This window comes from Tiliqua scincoides, chromosome 1, assembly GCF_035046505.1.
Source record: "Tiliqua scincoides isolate rTilSci1 chromosome 1, rTilSci1.hap2, whole genome shotgun sequence".
Taxonomy (NCBI): Eukaryota; Metazoa; Chordata; class Lepidosauria; order Squamata; family Scincidae; genus Tiliqua; species Tiliqua scincoides.
In genome coordinates, this window is record NC_089821.1 from 135,334,199 (window position 1) to 135,352,064 (window position 17,866).

Sequence of the window (17,866 nt, forward strand, 5' to 3'; positions counted from 1 at the left end):
CCAAGTCTCAATGAAGGCAGACATCAAAGGCTTGGATTTTTAGAACTACAAGTGATATTTAGCCACTTTCCCAAATCCTCCTCCCCATGCAATGTGTAACATTTTTCACAATACTGAACAATATTTTAGTTCAGTACTTTCATCCTCTAATTCAGTGGTTCACAAATGTTTTAGCATTGGAACCCACTTTTTAAAATGAAACTATATTGGGGCCCACCAAGCTTTGTGAGACTTTAGATAAAACAGTTTCACCTTACCAGTTTAGCTGCTCAAGTCCCTGTTTTTGTTCTTTTTACTATGGTGGGAGGGTTGGCATCTAGAGTATTTGTTGAGCTCCTCATTCAGGATCAGGACCATTCTGGTGTTCCCCTCTGCCTAGCTTTCAACAGAAGTTGAGGCACATCTGCTTACTCATGAGTAAACATGCATATGTGGCTCAGTTTCGCTTTCCATAGGGCTCAATACATTTTCCTTGTCAACTATCAGCTTGTTAATTTCATGACCCACCAACAATCAGGTCGTGACCCACAGTTTGGGAAACACTGCTCTAATCTATTAATATGAATGCTACCTTGTTTCATTAAGTTTCATTAAGATTCCCAATTTTAATCAATTGGGATTGATTTAATTCAATCATTTCTGTGGAATGTTTTTTGATGTGAATTGGTTGTCTAAAATGCAAATTATATATAAAGGAACTATTTAAATAGCTTGTACTTCTGCTATTTCTTAAAAAGTCTAGCTGTCAGCTCTCAAGGCAAAGGGAGAGAAACCAAGCATTTTTAAAAGAGTCCTGAATTAATATTTCTACATAATGCATTTTGATGGAAGCTCCATGTATTCCAAGTCTTAGAAATCTCATTGACAAAAAGAGGAACATTTTTGTTTTAAAGTAGTAAAACAATTCTCAGAGAGGCTGAGGACTAGAAAAAGGTTTGGAGGTCAAGAGGGTCAAAAGAAGCAGCACACAGTAGACTTAAAGCAAGGATTTGAGGGAATTAACGGATGTGGGGGAAAATGTTCAATTGAACCTAGGGATATGAAGAGGCAGGGTTGGCATAAGTAACAGTGAATACGTTTTGCATGCTGGGAAGACTTAGCACAAAGCAGGCTAAAACTGTGACTGCAAGTGAGGAGGGGTGAATTTCACATAATGATTTGAACTAATATATAAAACCTTGGGCAGCGGGTCTTTAGTTCTGTTATATAGCACCTGTTTTACTAGTGACTGGCTTAATCCCTGGCTGGCTCATTCCCAGAAATACTACAAGTTAGAAACAAATCCTTGCAAGAACCAATTCATACAGTTATAAAATGTCACCATTAATCAACCACAGCAACTTTGTGGGCCAGTTCACACCATCTCCACACTTCTCTTTACAAATTTATCCCCTAAGCATGCATACTCCACCCACTTTCTGGCATGCCAGGGTTTTCAGCTTAATCATGTGGGAGCACAGATTGTCTAAACTGCCTCTCTACATGCATTGCAAAGTAGTATTTCTGCATGTAGAAGAATAGTTCACCCTCCATGCACATTTAACCTAAAAAGTCCTAGCATGCTAAGAAGCACAAGAAATATGCATATTCATAGAGCTCAAATGCCTAAAGGGGATTGTATTTGTTGTTTGAGTCAATCTTGTAAGGCTAGAAAGGCATCAAACCAAAATCAGTCAAAGAAGTGACTTTTATGGACCAGTAAGTGAATTCAACACCTAAGTTGAAAGTACATGGGCCCTCCTTAAGCAGGCTTGGCATCTGCATACTGGAATATATGCAGACACTGAGACTGCGAGACTGGAGGGCCTCAGAGACCTCCCGGACACAACTGGAAATGCCTTCCACTCAAGTCTGGGAGGTCATCTGAGGTGCAGGGGGGGCTGCACATGGTCTCCTCACAGCTCAGAAGGCCTCCTGGATGCTTCTGAAAAGCATTTCCAGTTTGCGGAAAAACTGTAAGTGCCTTTCAGAAGCATCTGCGAGGCCTTCTCAGGTGTGGGGTGGTCACACATGGCCTCTCTGCACCTCAGAAAGTCTCTTGGAGGCTTCTGAAAGGCACTTCTGGTTTGCCAGTGTGTGTCCCCCCCAGCGGATTTTACTATCCGTGAAGGGTCCTGGAATGGATCTCCTGTGGATACTGAGGTCCCGCTGAATAGAAAAAAAATCACAAACACATTGGCAGGATAGGATTTTTTTATACCTAGAATGCTTGTTTCAGGGCTCTCCTTTAAAAACTGGGGTTTTTTGTAGTTATTAAGAATAAGGTTTCTGCATTTTCCCACCAGTATTATAACATTCACTTACTGTTGAGTAACAACTTCTATAATGAGTGTGTGTGTGTGTGTGTGTGTGTGTGTGTGTGTGTGTGTGTGTGTGTGTGTTAAATAGAACACATACTTTTTGACACTTGCACATTCATTTGTAATGCAGCTCCAAAGTTTTGGCTATTCAAACACTAAGGCAACTCTAGAACCCCAAAAGGCCCCAAAGTACAGCTGAGGAGTTTATCCTAGTGCTATAGAGGAAAAGCTTCAGAACATTTCCTAAATTATGTACTTTTTTTTAAGCTTACCTGTTTCTTTTGAGTTCCTTATTGCAATGGAATCTACCTCTACTGATTTTGGTCTCAGTGACACAGGCTCAGAGTCTAACTTTGGTTTTGCAGATGGCTCGATATCAGATTTTGGTCGCAAGGAAACAACTTCTCCATTTGTCCTGTGTTTGAAAGATGATTAACATATTAGGTACTACTATTACTACAACTACTAATACTAAGTATTTATATCTCATTAGTAAGGGCAGTCTAAAATGATATTTGCAAAATATCACCGCCATAACACGAAATTGGCCTAAGACAACAAAATGCGATATCCTGCTCAATTAACAAAATAGCACTGCCATTTACCTATTAAAGTGGTTGCAGAGCATCTGAGGATAATCCCAACTGCTTCTGAACATGTTTCTAAGCCCCCAACTCCCTCGGAGCTCTGTTGCTTTCACTAGCTGTAGAGTCTTCTGAGCAGGCTCAGAAGCTGCCAAGGAAAATGCATGAAGCATTTACTCATGAGTAGGCAACTATGCCTTGGCCCACTGGAAAGGACAGGTCGAGAGGAATGCCACACCACCAGAATGGTCCCAATGTGATGAACGCAGGTCCCAAAATCACTTGAAAGTCCCTCCTTCCAAGCTTATAAATGTACTGAACCCGATGGAGAGCGAAACTGAACTACATGGTCGCGTTTATTCACGAGTAAGCAAATGTTCCTTGTTATGTTGATGTGTTTTTTTCCTGCACTTTAAAACCAGTTTCTTTCCATAGCAATTCAATGCAATGCAATGTTCTGTTCTGTTCATTCAAATTGCTATCTTCTCAATGTTTTAATTTGTTTGTATTTGGCAGCTTTAGGTTCATTGTAGTTGTTCATACAAGTAGCATGCAAATCTTAGACAGCTCCTGTAAGTTTAATTCACTTAGGCTGCAATCCTAACCCACTTTCCAGCACTAACATAAGGGCAATGTAACTCCGAGGTAAGGGAACAAACATTGCTTACCCCCATTGAAGGGGGCCCCATTGAAGGGGGCCTTCATAACCACCCCCCCCCAACTGCAGGATGCAGCACAGCTATGCCAGTGCTGGAAAGTTGGTTAGGATTGCACTCATAGTTGACTATGTAGTTGTGCTCTCTCTCTCTCTCTCTCTCTCTCTCTCTCTCTCTGTGTGTGTGTGTGTGTGTGTGTGTGTGTGTGTGTGAGAGAGAGAGAGAGAGAGATGATTTTTATGTCTGTTTTATTCTTGTGGTTATGCCAGCTGATAGCCACAGTGATTACACTCAATAAAAATGCTTTAAAATTGATTAAAATATTACTTTGGAATAAAAACACGTTATACTGCTATAACCCTACTTTCAGCACCACCCTTTTTTAAGTATAACCCATGAAAAAATAAAACCATTTTAGACTCTTCTCTGCTGGACCTCTCCCCCCAGCAAAAATGAAAGAAAAGAAAAATTACAAAATCATCTTCTCTGTAAAAAAAAAATATATATACTTAAAGTCCTTCCACATATATTTAATTCATTTATACCTAGAAGTTTACAACGCAGGTATAAGAATTAAATAATAAAACAAACCAAAGACAACAAAATTAAAATGGCTCACAGCAATCTAAGACAATTGTCCTATTTATTAATTTTGAAGAATTTATACCCTACCCAGTAAGGGCAATCAATGCGGCTTACAGAATTTACAACATAAGAACAAAATCACATAAAACAGTTAAAAATTGCATTTGATTAAAATACCAGTACATCATATTAGCTATAGAATACTATCCTGAATAAAAAGTTTTAAGGCCCTGCCAAAAGGTCTCCAAGGAGGGAGCCGTTCTTACTTCCAAGGGGAAGGACTTCCACAATCAGGTCATCACCACCGAGAAGGCCCTGTTCCTCACTGCCATCCACCATTAGTGGCACGACCCCTCCCTTAGAGAAGATTTCACCACCTTCCCTGTTCACTCAGCCAGCCCTTTCTGGGCAGATCTAATCAGCCATGCTGGACAAGGGTCAAATGGGCTCCCATATTGGTGTGAACTTTGGGGGCCTCTTTGAGGGCTCAAAAATTGAATAAAAATCTCTAGAACAAATAGGAATACAGTAGAAGAAAGCCATTTCTAAACAGCAGAACTGAAAGCCTTCTGAAACAGGAAAGTCTTCAAAAACCACTTGCACCCAGGGTAAGGGGAAATCCTGACATTTCTCTTTAGGGAGGGAGTTCACAACTGTGGTGCTACCACTGAGAAAACTCTGCATCTAGTATTCATCAACAAAATAGTTGTTAATGATGGACCAGACAGCAGAGACTGCATCACTGATCCCAAAGCTCATATAAGAGAAGGAAGACCCATTTTTGCCCCACAGGTGCACACATTTGGTCCGTGTTGCCTATATGCAACATTGGGCAGAAATGGCTTAAATAGGTTCCAGACTGTTTATGGCCTTAAAGGCCAATGCCAGCTCTTTATGGATGGATGACCCATATTTAAAACGAAGAGGCAAGTCAATCACTACAACTGACAACGAAAACCTTCACTTGGTGTTACAACATGTATTGAACATATTAGTCATTACAGTCTGAACTGAGAGCTGGTGGGATGCTATTGTGAGCACTTATTTCTTTGACAGTTCTGTTTCTTTGACAGTACCGAATTATATGGAAACAACATGGTATTGCCTACATAAAATCATCTCAACTTTGAAAATACAGTATGACAACAGGATGATGCTCCCATAGCCTTTTGGAAGAAATGTTTGCATATTCTTGAACAGTCATTGTCCTGGTAGATAGATAGAATGTCACAGAGGAGAGTCAAATGGCTTGTTCATCACCAGACTTAACACCATGTGATTTTTCAAGGTGCATTATAATCAAAGAAAGTCTATAGCTGGAAATCTTGCAACAAAGTGAAGATTTTCGGTCCAATCTTATGTAAGTACTGTGCAGGAGGAGAGCATGATCCGCTGGTGCACCAGGCCTTTGCACTGTTGCACAAGTGCCATAAAACACTCTGCAACAGCATACCTTCAAACAGTGCTGACTGGAAAGCTAGAGCCTTCCTGCTGGCACAGGTGCGTGGTGGGATTCTCAACCAAGCAGGAAAGTCTGGCATAGGGACAGAAGGGTGGGTGGATCGGGGAGGGGGAGGACAGTGACAGGGATGGGCAGATAAGGCCCAGGTAGAGGTGGTATTTGTAGCGTTGGTGTGTGTCGTATCCTATCCCACTTCCTAGGACTGATCTGCTGATGCTGATCAACTAGGACTTGCATCAGCAATATCACTGGTACAGGTCTAACGAACCCATTGTGATTGTGGCTACTGGGCTTTCATTGGAGCTTGGGGACAAATATCCCTTACCGGGATGAGACTTCCAGCAGCAAAAATTCTCTCCCAGGATGCAGCAGAGATCACACCAGTGCCACTACATCGGCACAGGGGAATTCAGTTAGAATTAGGCTGTTAGACACACAGATTTGACACACTGAACAGTGCTGTTGCTACATGTTCAGTAGTTCAAAGATGTAATGTATATGTGTTGAACATGCAGGACAGTTCCAACAATTTCCTTAGTAACCAAGGATAACTTCTGTAATAACTAATAAATAATACCATATCACTCCTTACAATGTGATTTCATCATTCTTGGTAAAGTGACTTTTGCTGCACCTTGTATATTTATCTTCCTTACAGTGTCAGAACTTTGCCTTTCAGTAGGCATTCAGAATTCTATCTTCAACAGGTTTAAATGAGTTTTACATGAAATCAGCATTATGGAGGCACAGTATGGATTTGCAAGCCTAGAGCAAAATGCCAACAATTTGTCTTTGGCAACAACAAGACAGACATACTTACTTGGACACTGATGCTTGCAAGAATGGTTTCTCCAGCCGTTTTGGATGCAAAATTCCAGATCTTAATAAATTATTAGCCTTGCTTGGAGGGACAGGCTTCTTGGGTGGTACTACTGGAGGAGCTACTGATTTAGATGCCTTTTGATCCAAAGCTGGTTTTTCATCTGGTAAATAAAGTAGCAAAATATCTGTGAGTACTATATGGATAGCTGGAACAGAGCTTTTTTTAAAATCAATGATCAGCTATTAGCTATGTTTCATATCACGCCAAACAGCGCATGCACAATCTATCTATCTGGAGCTTCTCTTACAGACATAAGTTGTCCTGAACTAAGGACTCTGATGCATGTAGCTCTGCTGGCATAAATCCTGAACAAGGCCAACTGTGAGAAACAACACAGAAAGTAAACACAAGATTAACTTCTTAAGGAGCAAGCCTTTTCCTTCCAACTTGTATTCCAACAGCACTTTACGGCTGCTTTTTCGCAGCCAACATTAGCAGAACACATGTTCTGCCAGTGGTCAACGTTCACAGACTGTAGGACCCACTGAACCAAATGGGACTTACCTCTAAGTAGACATGCATTGGGCCACTGACTGAATCTATAGCTAAGGTAACAACTGACAGCCCAGTCTTACCCAGTGCTGGTGCAGTGGAGCTGCACAGCCTATGCTGTATCCAGCACTGCAACTGAGCAGGCGAGAGGTCTCCTCAGGGTAAGGGAACAGTTGCCATGTAAGGCATTCAGGCCCAGGAAAGGTGTTAGGATATGGTGGAGGTCTCCTCTGCCAATCCCACCCCATCCCAGGCCTGATCTACCTGTTTCGCCCTCCTCCCCACCTCCATTCCACCCTCTCCTCACCCCTGCACCATTTGGCACTGTGCTCATCACTGTTAACAGCCGCTGAATTTGGATCTGAATTCAGCACCAACAGGACAGAGCAGGCCTTCCCATCATAGCAGCCTACTCCAAAGTCGTTGCAAATGTGTTTTTAGGCACGTTTGCGACCCCTAGCACCACAGTAGCAGTTGCTACCAGGAAGGATTAGCATTATGCTCTAAATCAAGAACTTTCCAGTTAGCATTACTTTCCTACTAAAGAATGTTTTGTTAAAAGCATTTTATTTGCTTAGAGGGGAAAAAAGTGGACTACTAGTTTAGTTGCAACAGCCACACTAGAAATGTATCACAAGCCAGAACAGACATCATGTTTTGTGGAACTATAAATTTCCATGAAGTACTAAAAGTGATAAAAGAAAAAGGGTCACGTGTTGATCAGCTATTGACTAGAGGCTTCCCTAGGTTTGTGCTGGAAAGAAACAATGTTATTTACCCTACTATGAGAAATAAAATAGCTTCCTAATTTAAGCCAATAAGAGGATGAAAAAGCAGCACTTTTTCATGGCCTGCCAATTGGGAAAATGGCTTGGGAAGAAATGGCAAAGGTATTATTTCCCCCATTTTCTTGGGGGCACTAAAAAAAAAAAAAGCATGGGAAGCATCCTATGGAGAACTTCTCCATGGGCTGTTTCAAAATATCTTATTAAGGGCTGTGTCCCCAAAAATGGGGAGCAGTGGGTAAAAGACCACCATGGGTCCATGGGGGACGTTCTGATTCAGAGGGGGGAAGGGTGGAAGCTGGTTGGAAGAAAGACACACTAATCTTGGAAACAGTAGGGTTATCTCCTTAAGCCAAATTGTCCCTCTGTTGCCAGTATATTTATTTTATTTATAATATTAAAAAGAAAAATAATAAAAACAAAATAAAAAATAGAAAAGAAAAAAAACTACATGAAGTATCTAACAGATACTTTGCAAGAGCATCTAACAGATACTTTGCAAGAGCAAAGCACTTACTGCATTTATATTAATGATCTAAATCTCCACCCCTACAAAAGCTGTTATCTCTTATGACTAATTTTCAAATCCAAAACTCATTAAAATTCTCTTGCAAAAAATTAATGATTGTTTTCCAGTTGTTCATAAAGGTTTTTGTTGTTTTCTCTTTAAGTAAAGTCGTAAGTTTATCCATTTCTGCAAAGTCCATGACTTTTGCACACCATTCTTCTATCTACGGTATACATGTGGTTTTCCAATATTGTGTATAAAGTATTCTAGCTGCACTTATCATATAGAAGAATAATTATTTCACTTCTTTTTTTCCACATATTCATCTATCATGCCCAACAAAAATACTTCAGGTTTCAATTGTACTTCAACTGTATTTCAAAAATACTTCAATTGTCTTTAAAATCAACAGTATCTGTGCATATATCTGTGACCAATAATTTTTTGCTTTAGAACATGTCCACCACATATGGTAAGAAGTTCCCTCCTGTTTTTTTACATTTCCAACACCTATTTGACATACTTTCATACATTTTCCAAATTGTCCCTCTATTGATGGAAGAAGCAGTGCCTGTTTTGCAGGAACAGGGTGAAATGCCTGGAGACGATTCACTCCTCCAGTGACTGAGGACAGAAACTACAACTTCAATCTGTCTAAAGGTATGTTTTAGTGCAAGACCATTTGCAGACCAGCTGCAGGGCGAGGGAGTTAGAGACTCAATTCCAGGTGTAGGAGAGCAGGCAAGGCTGCTGGGGGAGGAGCCTGTTTCCTGGGACACAGATTGCTCTCCCTTCTCCACCTGATTGCTCAGGGGATTATCCCTCACATAGATCTGCCAAGGGCTCTTTGTCTGTGGACCAGAGCCTGTGAACCCCACGGGCCTGAGCAGCTGAAGGCGGAGCAGACCAGCTGTATACTCCTCCCAGCAAGTTTTGCAGAAGCAGATGACAGAGTGGGGCACTCACTACAACCTGTTAGTACCCTGGCAGAAAGCAATCCTTCAGCCCTTCAAAAAATGGAAGGTGCGACTTCAGTAGTAGTGACTTGCAGCACATGTGCTATGTCTGTCTTCTTGCTTGCGGACCCTGAGGAGTACACATGCAGCAAGTGCAAACTTGCTGCACTGCTGGAAGAAAAGGTGAGAGGGTTGGAGAAAGAAACCCTTGGAGGTTGGAGAAAGGGTTGAAAGAAAGAAAGGGTTGGAGAAAGAATTTGGATTCTTCCCCAAATCCAGACATCTGAGGAGTTCCTGGACACAACTCACACAGAACTTTTCCAGAGGCAGGAACCAGCAGATACCACCAGTAATATTGAGAACAACAAGACCTCCACTGGGAAGGACTCTGCATGGAAACAGAGGACTGCATGGACTGTCAGGAGAAGGAATGTCAGAAGGCATTCTGAAGGCTTCTACTGTCTTCTATTGTGTTTGCTACTCCTCCCAGTTTGGTGTCAACCGCAAATTTGATGAGACCCCCTTGTATACCCTTGTCCAAGCCATTGATGAAGACCAGAGAACCAGGCCCAAGACAGACCCTACTCGAAACTGCCCTCCAGGTTGACGCGAAGCCAATAACAAACACCCTCTGTATACAGTCGTTCAACCAGTTGCGAATCAATCTAGCGACTGTATAATGAGAAGGAATGTGCTGATCCCTAGAAAAGGGGAAAATGCACCCCTTTAAAATCAGTTTAAAAACTGAACAGTCCTTTAACAATAGCCTCTTTAATGAGAGAGAGAGAGAGAGAGAGAGAGAGAGAGAGAGAGGGCAGCTGGCTAACAATCCATCAATCCTTCTCTCTCCAGCGGACCCCTCCCTTCCCCCTGAGCACGTGAAAGAAAGGTGATCGCTTTGCACTGGTGAATGGAGGGGCTGAGTGAAGCTTTCTAAGCTCTTGGAGGAGGACTGGTTGATGGATTGTCTTCTTAATGACTCTTATCTTAGAGTCAAAAGGTCAGCAAGGCTGTTTTTAAATCACCGGAGCAAAGAAACATTGTTTTTTAAATTGATTTGCTATAGTGTGTTTTTTGCCATCTTTTTTGCGTTTTTTCCGTGCTTGGAACATGGTTGGAACAAAACCCACGCGAATAATTAGTCTCAACCTGTATGGCGGGGGGGGGGGGGTTGGTGATGGATGTGAGGACTGCATGGTGATGTGCCTGCCTGGTGCAAAGGTTGTGGACATTATGTCTTGTCTAGATAGGATGGTAGAAGAGTGCTGGGGAGGAGGTAGCTGTTGTGGTGCATGTTGGCATGGGGAAATGTAGCTGAGAGGTCCTGGAGGCTAAATTTAGGCTGCTAGGTAGGAAGCTTAAAGCCAGGACCCCAAAGGTAAGAGTTCCACATGCAGGGCCAGCTAGGCAGGCAGAGCTCAGGGGCCAGCTAGGCAGGTGGAGCTCAAGGGTCTCAATGCATGGATGAGACAGTGGTGTCTGGAGGAAGAGTTTAATTAGGCACTGGGGAACATTTTGGGACAAGCAGGGCCTGTAACAAAAGAGATGGGCTTCACCTGAACCAAAACACAACCAGACTGCTGATGCATAACATTAAAAAGGTGACATTAGCTTTTAAACTGAGCCGTGGGGGCAAGTCGACAGGAGCCAAGTGGTGTCCGGTTTGGAATTCCTCTTCCCTAGGGGATGAGGATGGGGAAGTTAGAGAACAACAAGAAAATGACAGTATAGGAATTAGGAGTGGAAATACGATGCGACATGACAACCAATCCTGCAAAATGGGAGGCTGTGAGGATAAAGGTGCAAATAAGCAGCCCTTTTTTGGGGGGGGGGACGACTCAATATACAGGTGCCTTTATGCAAATACACTCTCTGAGCAAAGATGGGAGAATTGGAAGTTTGGTGGTTAGGGAAAACATTGATATAGTGGGTATAATGGAGACCTAGTGGAATGTGGAAAATCAGTGGGATACAGCAATTCCAGGCTATAAACTCTATAGGAGGGGACAGGAGGGGTGTATTGGAGGAAAGTTGGCTGTTTATGTCAAAGAAGGGGTAGAATCTAGCAGAGTTGAGATTGAAGGCAGGACTGCCTCCACCATAGAATCTCTATGGGTTAAACTACCAGGCCCAAGATGCGATGTAATAGCGAGGGCATGCTATCGTCCTCAGGATCAAAAACCTGAAGAGGACCTTTAAATGAAGAAACAAATCAGGGAGGTTCAAAGAGGGATAGGGTTGTAATAATGGGGGATTTCAATTATCCTCATATTGAATGGGTCAATTCGTGCTCAAGTCACTGGGTCAAGTCACGAAAGAGAGACTGGATTCCTTGACTTGCTAAATGACTGTGCCTTAGAGCAGCTAGTCATGGAGCCCACCAGAGGACAAGTAACTCTGGATTTAACATTGTGTGGTACTCAGGACCTGGTTAGGAACATAAACGTTACTGAGCCGCTGGGGAACAGTGACCATGCTGTGATGCATTTTGCCATGCATGTCCGGAGAAAAGTGCCAAGCAAATCCGACACAAAAACCCTTGACTTCTGAAGGGCAGGCTTCCCTCAGAAGAGAATGCTGGTTAGAAAGAAGTTGAAAGAGAAGGTAAAAAGAGTTCAATCCCTTCGACTGCATGAAGCCTGTTTAAAACAATGGTAGTAGAGGCCTAGTGGAAGTATGTACCGCAAGAAAGAAGGGCTCGACTAAGTTCAAAAGGGTGCTGGCATGGCTATTGAGCAAAGTTAGAGAGGTTGTAAAAGGCAAGGAAGCTTCCTTCTGTAGATGGAAGTCCTGCCCAAATGAGGAGAATAAAAAGGAACACAAAATCTGGCAAAAGAAATGTAAGAAGATGATACAGAAGGCCAAGAGAGACTTTGAGATAGGGATAAGCAGTGAGGTGGCCATGTTTGCAGACAACACTAAATTTTTCCAAGTGGTGAAGACCAGAAGGGATTGTGAGGAGCTCCAGAAGGATCTCTCCAAACTGGGAGAATGGGCAGCAAAATGGCAGATGAGTCTCAATGCACCACAGAAACATGCCCATAAGCCGATTTCACAGATAAGTCGAGGGCAGGTTTTGAGGAAAATCATGGAATTTTCTATGGCCCTTGGATAAGTTGGGGGTTAAACTTAGGGGGGTGTCTGACTATAGTTTTGACTGATTTTACCCGAGGCCAGATCCTGAAAAATAACTTACCACTAACTGTTACCTAAGAACTGTAGTCTCTAATTTATTAAAAACTTAGTAAAAGATCCTAAGATAGATTTTTATTCTTTTTAAATTCTGGTCTTCACCACCTTTTTGTAAACACTATCAGAGTAAGTGTACTGTAAACAACAAACCAGTAAAACAGTGGTTCCCAACCTGGGATTCATGTACTCCCAGGGACACTCAACAGGACCTTTAAGGGTACTTGAAAAAGAATGGCATAATAGCAGAAAAAGGCAGGTCGTGCTCCAGAATGCTTTGCAGGACCAGCAAGGCAGGAAGGAAGGTAGCTAGTTGGCTGTGAAAGCCCCAACAATAGCTAGTTTTTGGGCATCAATTCATGTATGAACCAGTGATTGAAAACCAGCACAGTAAAAAAGCTGAAACATAATATGGAAAGTGATCAATCACCCAGAATTTCTCAGCACACTTCTGGTGCAAAACAGTGCAAAGGCAGAGTCTTCTGTTCTTCAAAAAGATGAAAAGCGAAAACACTGTGATAAATACATGAAGTCTGGGCTTTCATAGAGAGGAGATGAGGGCTTGTATTATTAATTACAAAAATTTTGCTAATATGAAGGGTACAATTTATGGAAATGGGCTGCCAAGGGATTTGCAGGTGAAAAAGGTTGGGAACCACTGCAGGAGAACCAGGAATCAAATCCACCTTTAAGGTGTCTGGTGTGTTAAGCCAGAAGCTCTACGTACAACATACAACCCATAACACATAACTGAGAGTGTGCAATTCAATTCACAGCAGAGAGATGCAGCTGCATATATTTGCAACCCTTTTTACTCAGAAGTAGACCCACTGCTTTCCATGGGTGTTATTCTTAAGCAATGGTGCATTGAAATGTAGCCTGGGACTTTGCTTCAAATGGGAAGGAGGATCCCATTCTGGTGCTGAAAAAAACAGATCTCTGCTAAATGCAAAACAGGCATTTGCAAAATGGAACATAGGAGAATAAAAGGTTAACTTTGGCTGGAATTTCCCATCGAAGTTACTATAGAAACTAATCTCTGTATTGCTTCTAATGACCCCCAAGAAATGAAACTTTTCGGAGTTGAAAAGCTCTGCCCTCTGATTGACCCTTAATTACTTGGCAAAAATTTTAAGTCCTATAAGCGAGTATCTACAGCAGGTAAGTGTAAGTAATGCACATTCAGGCAAAAAATCCAACTTCACGTATAGGCTAATGGAGAGAGATCTTGGGGTGCTAGTGGACAGCTGGATGAAAGTATCAACCCAATGTGTGGCAGCAGTGAAGAAGGCCAATTTCATGATAGGGATTATTAAAAAGGGGATTGAAAATAAAACAGCTAATATTATAATGCCACTGTATGAATTGATGGTACGGCTGTACCTAGAGTACTGTGTTCTGGTCCCCACATCTTAAAAAGGATATAGTGGAACTAGAAAAGGTGCAGAAGAGAGCTACCAAAATGGGCTGGGGCACTTCCCTTATGAGGAAAGGTTGGCTTAAAGTTTTTCAGTGTAGAAAAGAGGCACCCAAGGGGGGACATGATTGAAACATACAAAATTATGCAGGGGATTGATAGAGTGGACAGATGTTCTTTTCCCTCTCACACAACACCAGAACCAGGATACATCCACTAAAACCGAATGTCAGGAGAGTTAGAAAGAAAATATTTTTTTAACCAGTGTGTAATTAGTCTGTGGAACTCCTTGCCACAGGATACAATGATGGCATCTAGCCTAGATGCCTTTAAAAGGGGATTAGACAGATTTCTGGAAGAAAACTCCATCATATGTTATAAACCATGATGAGATTACAGTCTGAGATTAGCTGCTCTTTATGAGGGCTGGTCAGGAATTTTTTTCTGTTATCCAAATTGGCCGTGGATGGCAGTTTTTTTGCCTACCCCAGACTGGGAAGGGAGGGAAGGTGTGTTCAGTAGGTTTCATGTGTTAAAACTGATCACTCGTTGTCTAATAGTGGCCCAAGTTAAACCCAAGTGCAGTCTGGGGTCTTTGTTGGGGGGTGCGAGGGTAAACAGAATGCCAGATGCAGGGGAGTGGCAGTGAAATGTATGCATCTTGTAGTCTTGTGTGCTCCCTGAGGCATCTGGTGGGCCGCTGTGAGATACGGAAAGCTGGACTAGATAGATCTGATCCAGTGGGGCTCATAAGTACATCCGAAATGCATTACAATAATCACCTCCAGACTTCTTGCCAACTTTAGAACTAGAGAGAGAACCAGGATAATCTCTGTCACTGTGATGGACTTCCATGACCATCTGAGCACCAATAACACTGGGACAATCCTCAGCCCTCTCCACAGGAAGAAGGATTTTCACACCCATCATCTGCAGTGCAACACTCACCATGACAAGCAAAACTATGGGCCCTGTTTCTAATCTTTTGATGCATAATACATCATTTAAGGACATTATTTTAAAGCACAGCTCTGGTCACTGACTGATGTTAAATGTATCACTGGAGATAATACTGGTCTTACCTTTTTCTTCATGCTTTGGAAGAGGAATCCTCTTTTCAACAGGTAGAATCTCTGACTTAGAACCTGAATACAAAGCCAGTAATTAACTTGTATATCTGCTGCTCTTTAGGGCAAGGGTTTTGTTGACTGTTGACTTTAGGGCAAGGAATACACAACTATTATTAAATCAGAGTACATATAACCTCATAAGATCTGTCAAAAATGACAAGCACCATCAAAAATATATATCCTGGAAAATTTTCTGAAGTATCTGAGAAGTCCACACTACTTATAAGCGGAAAATATCTGAAACTATCCATTAGTATGACAAAGTGTCTATGATTATACCCATTGCTTCAAAGACATTGCTTTGCATTAGAAAAAAATGATGAGATAATACCATCAAAATACTACATGAACGCAGTTCATACTTTATGTTTGGAGACTATTTTTCCTCCTATTCTCAGGAGCCAAAAAACTCATGCATACAACCTAACACAGTGCTGAGCTGGCAGCTCATAGACAGCCCTGGTATATAGTAACATTGAATTGTACTTAACTATATTTTAAAGGTGTTGTTTTAAATGAAAAGGCAGTACAGAAAAATTAACAAGGAAACTTCCATGTCTTCAGTGCTTCAAAAGTTTCCCCCAAAATATGTGAACTCATTCCAAGCCAGCTTAGTCTGTCTAATGAACTCCTACTATACATACCTGAAGTTTTTACAGGAGGTGGTGGTTTCTTTGGCTTCTGCAAAGAAGGCAAAATATAAACAATTAAGAAAGTTCTATTATTTCTCCGTGTGGCACTCTGTATGGTACAGAATGAAAATAGTGGGTTCCTCCCAGATGCACCTAGTGACTACTTTCTCTTCTGCATAGGTTACTTGCAATAAATAAATAAATAAATAAATAAATAAATAAAAATAATGAAATAATGAAATATTATTGAATTTATTCAATAATAAGTAATGAAATAAGGTGTCAGCAAAAATATTCAGGCATTTGTAAAAAAGGCAATGAGCATATTGAGTACATAGTTAATCAATGGTGAAACTCTCAGTCATGTGAACATCAAGAGAAGCATTTCCCAAGGGGACTCACTGTTGCCTCTGCTGTTTGTTATTGCCATGACTCCACTTTCACAAATACTAAATAAAACAGGCCTTGCATACCAAACATCAAAAACATCAAATAAAATAAATCATTTGCTCTACATGGACAATTTGTATGGAAAGTCCCAATCTGAAATAGAATCACTAATAAACACCATTCGTATATATTGTAATGATATCGCAATGGAGTTTGGACTAGATAAGTGTGCTGCCTTAATAATGAACAGAGGGAAAACAAAAACTGAAGGAATAGAATTGCCCAATGGAAATAATATTAAGAATTTGGATGAGAAAGAACATTATAAATATCTGGGTATACTTCAGGTAGATAACATCAAACACACTGAAGTTAAAAGTTAAAAGAAAAATTGAAAGTGAATATATCAGAAGAGTCAAAAAAATCCTGAAGTCCAAACTTAACAATATACAAGCCATAAACACCTGGGCTATATCTGTCATTAGATACACTGTATGAATAGTAGACTGGACACAGACAGAGCTAGAGACATGAGACCGCAAGACCAGGACGACAATGACCATCAACCATGCTCTGCACCCTCAGAGTGATGTGGACAGACTGTATCTCCCTTGCAGCCCAGGTTGAAGAGGAATGTTGCAAGTCCATCAAACAGCAGAGGAAGAAAAAAAGAGGCCTTGAAAAATATATAAAGGACATTCGTTTTTATATAAACGAATATAAACCCTGCTCCACACACCCTGCTCCTGTGTGCCGGCAGGGTGCAGCAGACCAATGTAAGTTGTGCGCGGGCTTTGTTGTTGCCCGTGCATTGTTACCTCCCCAGTCTGTAGTGTAGCCCAATGCAGCTGCTACCCCCTGCATCCCCTTAGCTATGCCACTGGACATGTTTCTGAAACAGCCACTCCCCATGCTTCATTCAAAGGAGATGCACACATGGGAAGGTGATACAGCAAGGGTGGATTGATTGATAGTCCAAGAACAAATATTGTTAAGTGTTACTGTATTACTTACAGTAATTCCCTTGTGAATAGCCATCTACCTTTTTCTGAGACTATCAGTCTGCAACTAGATGCTGTCAACAATAAGAATATGAAGTAATACTGCTATATTAACACTGAATCAGCCCTGTAACCTGTGCAATTCAAATTGCACACAGGGCTGGGAGACAAGGCTTCTGCAGCTGGTGGGACACAGCAATGTCCATTAAGGACATCATTGATGGGCACCACTGGTTTCAAGGAAAGTGCTGATGTTGATGTAGCAGCTGAGCCCACAGCAGATAGGAAGCAGGTGTGAAGAGGGCTGGGCTGCTCGTACCAGCACTTAAGAAAGGTTGGTGAATGACAGAAAGGCAACACAGGAAAGCAGACAAAGGAAAAGAGCACAAGAGAGGACAGATGAAGAGGAAGTAAACAAGGAGCAGGAGAGGAGAGAACTGGAGAGAGAAACAGGAGGGAGGTGACTGGAAGTAGGCAAGCCAAAGTGAAAGGAAGGACACATCAGAGACAGACAGAAGCATGGAGGAAGGAGACAACAGCACCGAGGCTGGGAGTGAGAAGGAGCAATGCTAGAGCAACTTAGAGAGAGAGGAGCAAAAGAAGTGACCGGGAGGAAGACTGGAATTTCAGCACCCTTGCAAATACTGGGCTGGGCTAGAGTACAACCCTTCACCACAGCAGGGAGAATCCTGCGATTTTGGGTTTGAGCCTTCTGTTGATCTGAAGTGTGGGCTGGGCCCTTTGCCACCCCTTTCTAGGTGCAGGGAGACTAGCATCCACTTGAGGAGTAAGGTGGACAGCAGCCATACCCAGAGACCTGCTAGCAGGTGATGAAACCCATCTGAATGAGCAAGGGACACCCTAACCTTTCGGTCTGTGGAAATCCTCCCACCACT

At 41.9% G+C, this 17,866-nt stretch overlaps 1 protein-coding gene across 3 annotated transcripts in view; it reads right to left on the minus strand.

Annotated features, from left to right (window-relative positions):
• CD2AP (CD2 associated protein) overlaps positions 1-17,866 on the minus strand; it is a 98,080-nt gene that overhangs the window by 25,338 nt on the left and 54,876 nt on the right. For all 3 annotated transcript variants that reach the window (XR_010794906.1, XM_066637802.1, XM_066637810.1), the window contains exons 10-13: positions 15,592-15,628; positions 14,900-14,962; positions 6,408-6,570; positions 2,573-2,715 (exon numbers count right to left, since the gene is read on the minus strand). Coding sequence is in view for 2 of the 3 variants with exons in the window: in XM_066637802.1 (XP_066493899.1) it covers positions 2,573-2,715; positions 6,408-6,570; positions 14,900-14,962; positions 15,592-15,628 (406 nt within the window). In the remaining variant the exon portion in view is untranslated. The remainder of the gene's footprint in view (positions 1-2,572; positions 2,716-6,407; positions 6,571-14,899; positions 14,963-15,591; positions 15,629-17,866) is intronic.